This window comes from Myripristis murdjan, chromosome 23 (genome assembly GCF_902150065.1).
Source record: "Myripristis murdjan chromosome 23, fMyrMur1.1, whole genome shotgun sequence".
NCBI classification, from domain to species: Eukaryota; Metazoa; Chordata; class Actinopteri; order Holocentriformes; family Holocentridae; genus Myripristis; species Myripristis murdjan.
The window spans coordinates 5,053,037-5,065,000 of NC_044002.1; the positions used below are offsets into that span (position 1 = coordinate 5,053,037).

At 44.9% G+C, this 11,964-nt stretch overlaps 1 protein-coding gene across 11 annotated transcripts in view; it reads right to left on the bottom strand.

The window, feature by feature from the left end:
• Positions 1-11,964, bottom strand: part of celf2 (cugbp, Elav-like family member 2) — a 188,734-nt gene that overhangs the window by 35,308 nt on the left and 141,462 nt on the right. For all 11 annotated transcript variants that reach the window (XM_030045558.1, XM_030045562.1, XM_030045560.1 and 8 more), the window contains 2 exons: positions 3,871-3,919; positions 828-962 (listed from right to left, as the gene is read on the bottom strand). In XM_030045558.1, the coding sequence (XP_029901418.1) occupies positions 828-962; positions 3,871-3,919 (184 nt within the window). The remainder of the gene's footprint in view (positions 1-827; positions 963-3,870; positions 3,920-11,964) is intronic.

Genomic DNA, 11,964 nt, shown 5'->3' on the forward strand with positions numbered 1-11,964 from the left:
GTTGAGACATGTATGAACTGTGCAGGATTGCTATATGAACTAAAGAATGACAGGAAAATCAGTGATCCACAACCGTAGCTGATAATTATTCCTCAAGAAAGTCCTTTCTTGTGTAAAACTGACGTATGAAATGACTGCTTTGTTGATAAAAATATAGATAAAAATGAAAATTTGGTAAGCAATGTAACCAAAATTCAGTGTAAATGCAACAAATCAAGAAGTCCTCCCCTGACAGGATGTGTGATAACACCCTTAGTAAGAGCTTAGGACGGCAGCAGCATGTTGGTAAGGCTACACTAGGAAGACAGGGATGGTCAAGGATAGGGATGGTGGTTAGGGGGGACAGAGGAGGAGGAAAGTTAGAGGCTAGAGCTAGGGAGAGAGTGACCAAGAGAGGGAGAGGGAGTGAGAGAGAGAGAGGGGCAAAAAGATATACAGAGCAAGAGAGAGGAATATGTATTCACAGCAGCCCTAACAGCCTCAAGATGTTGCTGCAATTCATTTGTATTTACTAGCATTTTGGGGTTTGACCTAATCAAAGCCTTCAAGAAAATCTTGCCCACGTACAATTTTCATTTTTCACATACGTGTTTTGCAAATACATAAGGCGTAAGCCTAAGCCACTGCATGTTCAACCAGCCACTTCTTGCCACACGTGTGGTAGAGATTTCTACCAAGGTTTTGACTGGTTTGGGTTTAGATTCAAGATGCAAGTAAATGAAAATTAATTGCAGGGGTCATCTTGAGGCCATTTGGGCAACAGCATCCACAGATGAAGCTCGTTAAAGTGTACTCATGGATGAAGGAGGTCAAAGTGACACACACACCTCTGCTGAGTCCGTCGGGCCCTCGGAGGATCCGGCACTCCTCGATCTGTCCAAACGCCGAGAACATGACCCGGATGTCATTCTCATTGCACTTCTTCGACACCATGCCGATGAACAACTTCCTGTCCTCCACCGCTGTGGGGCCAAGGAGAGGAAGAAGAACAAGAGAAATGATGGGGGGAGAAAACAGGAGAGAAGAAAGAAAAGAGTGAAAGAAAGAGAGAGAAAAAATGGATAGGGGAAAGAGATAAATATGAAATCAGAGGAAGAAGAACACAAGAAAAACAATGCAAGAAAAGAATATAAAAGAGAGACAAAACCATCGGAAGAGAAAGAAAGAAAAGAAAAAGAATTGCATAGAAAGATAATGAAATGAAAAGAATGAAATTAACAAAAGAGAACAAGAGAGAGTAAGAGAGGGATGGAGATAAGATGGAAATAAAGAGATAAAGCTTGCAAGAAGATGAGAAAGTGAGTGAATGAGATAGAAAGAAGTGAAAGAAACAGTGACCATGAGAATGAGAAAAAGAGAGACAGAGTAAAAAGAAAGACAGAGAAAGACAGCTCATGTATTTCATCATGCCATCTACGAGACTCTGATCAATGTCTCATTATCACTTCAACAGCGGCTGCTTGCTGAGACTCTCCAGCTTCTCCTCTCTCACCCTCTTCCTCCCTCCACCTCTCCTCCTCTTCCTCTTCTATCCCTTTTTTCCTCCTCATCGGCTCCTCCTCTTGCTCTTTTGCTGACACAATCCCTCTGTTGCTCTTGCAGCATCGCTCAGTCTAGGAAAGTGAGCTGGTCGCAGCCAATGGCGTGAGACTTCTACTGTATTTTAGTGTTGCATGTGCGAGAGGTTAAGTGTGAATTAGGCTGAGAGCAAAATCCTCATCGCTCGCAGAAACAGTGTGTGTGCACGCGTGTGTGTTTATGTGTCCTCCCCCCCATTCAATGTAATGCTAATCCAATTCATTTTTAATGAGGAAACTGTCAGCTCTTACCGCGAGGCGAAAGAGATAAGCGGTCTGTTGCACTCTGGGAAATCAATAGCGCACTTGTTTATTTTGCTGTTTGAATTGTTTGTGTGTTTAAAAAACAAACCGTCGGGATATGCCGCCAAGATAAGTGTTGTTTCAAAAAGCTTTAACTCCTTTGTACACAGTGTGTGTGTGAGTGTGTGTGTGTGCATGTGTGCATCACTCCAGAGGAAGATTACCACAAGTCTAACAGCAATGTAATTAATTTACTCTGCGTCGATAGAAAAGAAGGAGAGGAGATATCGTTACAATTGACTGTTTCTGTTTTCGGACGAGGCGGAGAGGCAGGCGGGCGGCTGATAAGGCTCATAAAGCCGACTCCTGGCTGATCTGGAGTCAGCTTTCCTCTCTGGGACGCATTGGCCCAGAATCGGCTTCATGCCGAGTTTTAACACAGTCGGAGACAGACAAAAGGATGGGAACGGCTTTATTGGAAAAAAACAAAAAAACAGTGTAAAAGGTATAAAGCAATGAGCGGATCTGGCTCTATACCGTACGCCTCTGTCTCTCTCGTGCGCTCTTCCTTCATCTCCTTCACACCGTTTGATTGACTAAACTAATAAACCTCCGAGCAGCCATTCGTCATCGTTACAGCGACTCTAATACTGGCTTTATTAAAGGTCATTACCATTAAGTGGATGGATACATTTCATATGGCCCGTGGTATATTTCACTACCCTGGCTGTGAGTCGCAGTCACTTTATTAAGTTCTACCATCGTTACCTCGACGGTTATGTCTTATAAAGTCCTATTTCGCTATATTTCACTGGACGAGATGATGGCTTTTATAAGGATTTCTGCCTGGCTTTACTTCACACCATGCTTTTATTGTAGATCTATGCAGTGGGCAGTGCTAAATCTGGTGGCTTGTGCTGCTACTCAGCCTTGCCGTATGCAGGTCACCTTAAGTAAAGCCCAAGCTAAGGTAAAGTCCCTAAAACAGCTTCCGATATAGAAAATGGACTAGATTTATGTGGAGCAATGACTGAAGACTGAGAGCAAATTATTATTACTTGGTCAGGGTGATATATTATTAAACATAGGTCACCAAACTCGCAGCTTAAATGGAACACTGGTCTTGAATGTTCCCATTAAGCAATTTATTCTCTTTTTTAAATATGGCTTCCAAATGCATTTCTGGCCCTTTTTTTTTTCTTGATCTTTACCATGCATTTTAATGATTGGAATGACAAGATCAAAAGAACATGGTTCACGACATCTGCTTTCATTTGCCTTGCTTTCACACTCTGCCTCGACTAAATGCAACTGCACATTAATCCGTCAATACCGCTGTCTAATTTTATAGCTGCATCATAATGACACATGATTGAAAAACAAACCTGCTTTACACTATGCAAATTTAAACCTCTCATTACAGTGTTATAGACATTTCAATACTATTCAAGGCCGTAAATGTAGACGATTGGAGACTTTTGAAGAACCTGGGGACGCTCTGGTTCATACAATGGCAGAGACAAGAGCGTCCTCATTAGAATGACAAGGAACGCAGAGAGGACGAGTATAGGAAATCAATTTAGCACTGTATCTGCAGTGTGCACTTTGAAAAGGGGGTGATTCTAGGACAAAGTGTATACGCGAGAGGCTGTGGTGTGTGTGTGTGTGTGTGTGTGCATGTGTGTGTGCGTGGAGAGAGAGAATGCATACAATATGTTTGTATGAGATCAGCCACATGGGAGATGGAATGGTTCACCACAAGGCCAAACGATTCAACTTTCACTGACCTCCTTTCCTAAGCACCTTAATAATTCATACATAGAAAAAATATTTTTATATATATCAGCACCCAACCCCCCCATCTCTCTCTCTCTCTCTCTCTCTCTCTCTCTCTTCTACTCTTTCCTCTCCCTCTCTCGTCCCTTCTGCCAGCCAAGCTCTAACACACAGGCAAGATAGCTATTACCAGGGAAATTCAAAGTGGCTATTGATGCATATGTGTGTGTTTAAGTGTGTAGTTGTGTGTGTGTGTGTGTGTGTGGCCACTCACCGTTAGATTTCTCACTGTCTGCAGGCTTCATCTGAATAGGGTGGTGCATCTGGAAAAAAAGGGTGAGATATATTAACCGTGGCACACATACAGAACTGTATGCACACAACACACACACACACACACACACACACACACCATCCAGTCCAGTGCATTGGCCAGGCAATCAGCGCATATGCTTGGCGTAGGCGTGTCAGTGTGTGTCTGTGCTTGAGTATTAGTGTGTGTGTGTGTGTGCGTGCAGCAGCAGAGGCGACTCAGATGTTTAATAGAGCTGATTGATCGATGCATTTTTGGTGGTGAGGGGTGGTGGCTTTTCTTCTCTTACAGGAAAAGAAGCAAACACTTGACAGACGAGAGGGCTTTGTCACCTCTCTCTCCCTCTCTCTCTCCTTCCCTCCATCTCTCCTCCCCTGTCCCGTTTTTATTCCTTCCATCTCTCTTTCCTTTATGGGAGATTATGTGGCTGTTTGATGTGCGGAGAGACGAATGACAGTGATTCTCCAAATCTAGCCCAGTATCAATCACACTCAGAGTCAAATATCAGCCATGAGTGTGCGTGTGTAGGTGTAGGTGTGTGTCTTTGCGCGTGTGTATGTGTGTGTCTATGTGCCCCATCTTACCCATAACGCCCCTGGGCTCAGTCACGCTGTGACAGAAGGCTTTGATCTTCCAATTCTATCACACACCTTTATCTCCCTCTCTCCCTCTGCTTCCCTTCCCCTCTCTCTCTCTCTCTCTCTCTCTCTTCCTTATCAACCCTCCTCCCCTTTTGACAGTCTAGTCTGCTCCTTGATTAGTTCCCAAACCTGCCTGATGGGGGCAGTCAACAGTGTGGGGGAGGGGGGCGAAAAAGTGATTCCTCCAAATCTACTCACATATGTCACATTCAATTAACCGTCGAGACCTCTCTCTCTCTCTCTCTCCCTCGCTTTCACACACATGCAAAAAAACATCCATCTTGTGCTCTTTCACCATGTTTCAAGAGAGAAGAAAAGAAAAGGAGAATCAGGAGAGAAAGCATCAAACAGCAGGAGAGAGGAGGGAGTTGTCACAGGGAGAGAAAGACAAGGGATCAGAGAGAGAGAGAGAGAGAGAGAGAGAGGGAGAGAGAGAGAGAGAGAGGTGGGATCATAGACAAAGAGTATTACATTTGGACAGTGACAGGAATAGTGCCTCACCCTCAGGCTACAGTGTCTCTAGCAGCTACCATACAGTATCTCTAACACACACAAGGACAGACTCAGGGACATGGCTGGGGAAAGAGGTTGTGTGCGTGTGGGGTGTGTGTGTGTGTGTGTGTGTGTGTGTGTGTGTGTGTGTGTGTGTGTGTGTGTGGGGTGAGGCAGGGGACACATTTGTTTGAAGCCATGTCAAAAAAAAAAAAAAAAAAAAAACGAAAGAAAGTCCTGTCAAAGCAAACCTCCAAGTCACATTGAGTCACTTCTTGTTAATCCGTTTTAAAGTCCGTCCTCTAAAGGCTATGAAAAAAAAAAAAGACGACAGCATCCTCCGTGCTGCCTTCACTTACTCTTAGAAAAACAAAGTGCCACAAACCGCCACGCACACACACAGACACGCAGATGCACGCAGGTTCACACAGGTACAAACACTCGTGTCTGGTTTGCAGGCGTCTCCTCCCCAGGACTGTCTACCCAGAATGCCTGGCGGCGAGGCGGCGCTGTCGACATGTTTGATCTCGGCGAGCTCCCGCCGAGACGCACAAAGCGAGACTCTCCTCCGCGATCCCACAATTCCACAGTGCTGTTTCTTTTTGCCTGGCAGCCCCCAGAGCCGCAGCCTGCCATTCATTATGCGCTCACCGGGAGCCCCTGCTAAACTACTAAGTCCTCGCTGCGCTTTGGCTCATAAAAAAAAAAGCAGCCCGGAAAACGCAGCGACGTAAGCCATGTGTGCAGCCGGCCCGCCGATGAGGTTTGCAAATGTGTCTGCATATGAGCGGGCTGCTTAAACAACTTCCTATTTAGTTCCTGCGTCCCGTGTGGCAGGCTGCTCTTCCTCCCTGGCCTCCTTCCCTCCTCCATCCCTGCTTTCTTCCCACTGCCAGGCCAAGGACTATAAATATATAAATATATATATTTAGGGTAACACTTTAATTGAAGTGGTACTCATAAGGCACACTAAGCGCATTACAAGCACATTGTGAGTGCAAGATAATTAATCAGGGCATAATATAATAAACACAATGTGCAAAAAAAAAAAAAGGGGGCTGAACACTTGGTTCTGCTGTATGTTAATGACACAATATTAAGTTGGATGTAATTTACTGATGTTTGCATGATAATTATATTTTAACAAAAGTTTGTCTGCATTTCTAAGGATCTCATAATCTGCTTGCAATTCATCACAGTGCACTTCAAGTAACATATTTTTTAATTTTATTTCTTTTTTTTTTTTTTTTAAAAAAACACAGCACTTGAATTGCCTTATTGCAGAATGGATCGTTCTGGTCCTCAGCTCTGGCCGGCTGACTCACGCCGGAGGCTGATGTAAAATACGTGATAAATGCACACCTTTGAAAATGGTACAACACTGAATTTACATATTAATATGCTTACTGAAAATCGTTACTGCCGCTGTGCTGTTTAGCCACCATGTTATATGACTGCTCTTCAAGACGCACGTCGCTGTGACTAACAGCGCCTCTTAGCTCTTCTTGAATACAAAGCACTGTGTAGAGGGCTTTTTTTTTTTTTTTTTTTACTGTTATAAAAAGAATGCTCATGTTTTATTTTTAATTATACTTTTTTAAAAAATCATCTGCCAGGTAATGTAGCTAGCTCTTGAAACAGGAGCTTAACACCGTGGTGGCTGACTGACACATAAAGTACTAGCATGAACACTGTTTTTCAGTTAACTTATTAATATTTAAATCAACACTTACTCGACACACTTGGTTCATCCTCTCAGGGTGAAACTCTTTCCTCCCTCGTGTTGGAGGGCAGCTTCAGCCCCCCTGATGCCAGCGGGGCAGGTGGAGCGTCAGTCTCTTGCTCAAGGATACGTTATGGCCGCCTCGGGGCTACGAGCTAGCTGGGCAACAACCTCACCAAACGCTGCGTTTAGCCGTTTAGCCGCTTAGCGAGCCGCCAACAGTGTGCGCTCAACAGGAATTTCAGTCAGAATGAAGGTTAAAAGATAGTTTAGTTTTTTTTTTCAACCCTGGCCTTAGTAAAATGTTCATTTCCATCATTTAGAACCGAACATAGCACAACCTCTGTGCTAGCTTTAGTGACGAGAAACTTAGCTTCTTTTGCTAGCCTTCAAAACAGCTCGTCTTTGGCCTATTTGGTCCATTACAAATCAAAATATAGTTTACTATAGCTCTACATTGTCCACTGGAAAAACATGGTTGCAAACTGTCCTTGCTAGCAGATTTATTTATCATTTACCACATCCGCACCATTGTGCTGCCTGGGGTGTGCTGCGGTCATTGTGAAAAATAGTCCCGAGCGTTATAATGGACTATGGATGTTTAAAGGTCTTTTCACATCTGAATGTCTGAACCAAGGTCCATGTTTTTGTTACTGTGTGCATTTGTTCCAGTTAGTTTTAGTTTCACACTGCAGTTATGCGAGCGCACTAAAGATGATTGGTTTGTAGAGGAGTGTGTGACTGACCTTCTGCCAGTATTTGAATTAATGGAGAAAACTGAATGAACAGATTAAAAAATGAATAAATATGAAGGGAAAAAGTAAATATGTCCCTCTCATTGCTCGACACTGTTTCTGTTTCTAATGGCATTGCACGCCTTTGTATAGCCACTGCTGCAGCTTCTTCTTCCTGTGGCATTGCTTTCCCATTCTCTCACATCCTGCCTCTCTCATCCTCTCCAAAAAATACCTGGAAAGTGTCTGCACTTTTCTGATTTTTTTCCTGTTGACTTTTTTATAACATCGTCCGGCCACATTTCAATTAAAAACCTGGTCTCCTCCTCTCCCCGTGTGCTACCATGGCTCATTTTCTTTTTTTCTGGTTTTGATGACGACTTCGCCCGAACTTCCTGTAATTTGTCCAAAGTCCAAACCATCCAAAAAATGCTTTCAAACAAGAAATGGACCGAACTATGGTTCATTATGACTCCATGCCGAGGACACAATGTTGAAAGAAACACTGATTGGGAATTACTTGGGAATCTACAAATGCTGAATATTCTCTCTGAGTAATGGCTGTTTTCAGTTTAAACACCAGCACCGGACTTACAAAACCCTTACCAACCAAACCCTGAAATACACATCTCACCAGAGGGGTCAAGTACGTGGGGGTCAGCAGGGGTCGATCTTGTGACTTTCCAGTTACAGGACAGCCCCACCCCGCCCCCGCTTCCCCGCCCCTCCTGCCATGCCGCTCACGAGGTGTCTATCTGTCAGACGAGCTGATGATCCCCTCTGGTTTCCCCTCGGCCTTTATATCTTTATAATCCTCATCATCACTTACACACACAGTCATGCAACCTGGCTGGCATTCAGGTGATCTATGCGCAGCCCCCCTCCCCGCCCCCTCCCCGTGGCACGTTAAATAGTCCCTCCCGGTGCATGGAGTGCATGAAACCCTACACTTCCTAAATGTTAACTGCTACTCTCGGGTGAACGTTATCCCCCCTGCAGCCTTTTCTCACACGCCAGGAATGCCCCGGGGCTTGAAAGGGTAGAGGTCAACTTGTCCTGCAGCCAGAGGACTAACTGGGGATTGGATGAGTGTGTGGCGTGTGTGTGTGTATGTGTGTCCGTGTGTGTGTGCCTTGTGCCAGCAGTTGGCACCTCGAAAGCAACACCAAAGTTCACATGACCAGAGTGTGTGGGCCAAAAACAGGGGAGTTCACATACTGTAATGGCACTGAACACCAACAGGGTCGCTCAACCTCTCTCTCTCTCTCTCTCTCTCTCTCTCACACACACACACACACTGAATCTACACACACCCTCCCCTTCCTGCACTCTGAAGGTGTGACGGTGAGCTGCTTGCTCAAAGTCAGACAGATGGCCCTCGCAGTTGGGATTCAATATCGGTGACCGGCGCCCGAGACCGTCCAACTGACCAAGCACACACACACACACACACACACACACACACACACACACACACACATACACAGGTACAGTTCACGCACGTGCACACATGCAAGCATGCACACACGCCCACAACCACCCACAAATGTCTCTTGCGCTTTCTCACACACACACACACACCTCCAGTTGGTGACCTTCATCAGGCAAACAAGCATCAGTATAAACAAACTTCACCTACATTTTCAATAATGCATTAATTTGTGTTTTTTTTACAGGAAAAATTCTCCTCCCAAAGCTTGAATAGTTCAAACAGCCACAGACGATGCATTTGGAAAGCTATTTTTCTTATTCCTGCGGATAACTGGTTCAACATAACAAGGTGAAGTTATGTCCAGGTATTTCTAGCATATTATTATAGCAGGTGCAATGGAGTTTGACCGCAGAAAACATTTCAGTGATTCAAAACATCGACATAAACATCGGGTTTTGGTGTCAATCCCTCACAATGAAAAATGACCGCTTCCCTCTAAAGCATTTTGCATCAACGTTCGACAGTCACACACGGAGGAATCTATCCACGAAGAGGCACAAACCGACTTCTCTACCCTCCAGTGGCCTCAGCAGACCAGAATGCAGCGCAGCCACAATGCACTTTGTATTTGCAGTAAATGTGTTGCTCCTGAAAAGCTCTCTCTCACTTGCTCTCACTATCGCTACAGCAGTTATCTTCATCGCGGCTCACAGATGAATGCAGCAGGTTTTCTGGTGGGTTATTCAAAGGCATTCCGGGAAATGACGTAAATCACCGATGCAGAAATACACGAGGCGGGCTTAGGGGGAAAGTAGAAAAACAAAACAAAACAGCACAATAAATTACACACTCAAAGTCACAAAATACGTCCCAAACTGATGATCGGCATACAAGCATTTCCCTTTAAAGCCAAGCCTCACACAAAAGCGATCGATTTGTTCTACTTCCTGTCATGTATAGCATCAATATGTGCCATAAAGATTTAGGCCAGTGTATAAAGACGGGGAAATCCTATTGACATACTGCAAACACGCCCGTTGCTTTCCTCACACACTCCGACAAACACGTTGATACAGATAAAACATGACTTTGATTCTGCCTCTCCTTTAGGCAAACAAATGACTATAAATCAAATTGTCCTTTACAATATCCCCTCGTCTTAGCACTGCTTAGTGCACAGTTAGCCTACATTATCCCCACTTCATTTAGCTTGGTAAACAATTAACCCAGCGAGAGTGTGTGTGTGAGCGGAATGATTGAGGGATTTGGCATTAGCTATGCTGCGTCGCGTCTCCGCACTATCTACTCTAAGTATTTAACATAGTTAGCCCGCATTTGCAACCGCCCCCACCCTCCTTTTCATTCCCTTCCCTTGAATCGGTGTGCTTTGACGCCGCCGCCGCCGCCACCAAACACGGAGAGAAGGGAGGGGTTAGGGAAGTTAATTTGAGACAAGCAATTCATATTTCTTTTGTTAAATAAGAGCACGCGCGCGCGCACGGGCACGCCGGGGTCGATGAGGTTTGCCTTCCTTCAGCCCTGTTTGCGATAGCATTTGGGCTTCACTACAGCAATTACAGCCTTTAATTGAATTGATTTCGATAATGAGCCTCTGTAATGACACCGCTGTGGGAATGTGTGTGTGTGCGCGCGTGTATCTGTGTGTGTGCGTTTGTATATGTATGTGCGGCGTCATGAGGAAGGAGCTAATGTGTTTTTCTGGACGGAAAGCCATGAGGTACACACACCCACACACATACACATTATGCAGATTATATATATATATATATATATATATATATATATATATATGCATGTGTGTATATACACACACATGCACGTACGCATAATTGGTATTAAAAGCTGTCTACTGGTCAACTGCCTTAGTTCAGCTTTTTTTATAAAACATTTGTCCGAGGTCTAACCTTTCAGCTTGTTGCATAATATCCTCCAGGCTATAATGCATGAATGTTTGATGACACGCAGCTGACTACATGATGTATTTAATATCTTCCAGTGCCGTGTTTCCACTGTTTCAGGCTCTGCACCACCCCAAACCGTTTCCCAGGTTCTTGGGCGGAGAAAAGGGGTCCGATTTCGCAGGAGGCCTCCCGCAGCACGGCAGGCCCCACAGTCTGAGCGCAAAAAATGAGTCTGTCCGTCCATCCGTCGGTGGGAGTAACCTCGTCTCTTTCTCCTGCGGGCCCCTGCCAGACGGCTCGTCTGTTGCCTAAGTGCAGCGCCGAGAGCTATTGTGATAGAGCAGCGATATGTGTAATAGGCCCGCACCTGAACAAACAATGTACATCGACTGACGGGCTCTGGACGCCAGCCATCCCTCCCCCCCCCTGCAGCCCCCCTCGCATGCATCGTTATCAAGCGCTATGTCTCGTGCACACACATAAGGTCACACCTGTGTATTGATTTGGCAACAAAATGAGCAAATATTGAGCATTTATGAAAAATTAGGCCTACTTGGGATATGATGAACAGGATTTGTGAAAAAAACTGATCGATACACTTTTCCACAGGAGGCCTGAATAATCGGATCCCCTACACTCAGCCCTCAAGAGGTTTTGCCTATTGCCACGCCATTTTCTCGTTGTACTACTATCTTGAGTATTAAGTGGCAGCGCTGAGGCATTAAAACGCTACATTGATGCATAATTTAATCTAATATAGGACGAGGAATATGTGCATATAAGCCGTGCAGCTCACCTGTCCCAATTCAAATGTTTGCTCACAGGCTTCTGTCAAAAGCTCAGTCCGTCAATTTGAAATAAATCAGTGGCTGACTGTTGTCTTTGAATTACGGAATGATGCTTTTAAACCCTCACCCTGCTTGAGATTGGACTTACTTTTACAGCCATTTGATGGAGGCTTTTGATGTACTTTGGCTTGCATGAACACACACAACCTTGCGCCTGTATTCTGGCAGTGGAGCGTCACTAATTATCTCGCCAGCAGAAAGGTAAGGGAGGTGGGGACTTGTGTGTGTGTGTGTGTGTGTGTGTGTGTGTGCGTGCTGCGTGT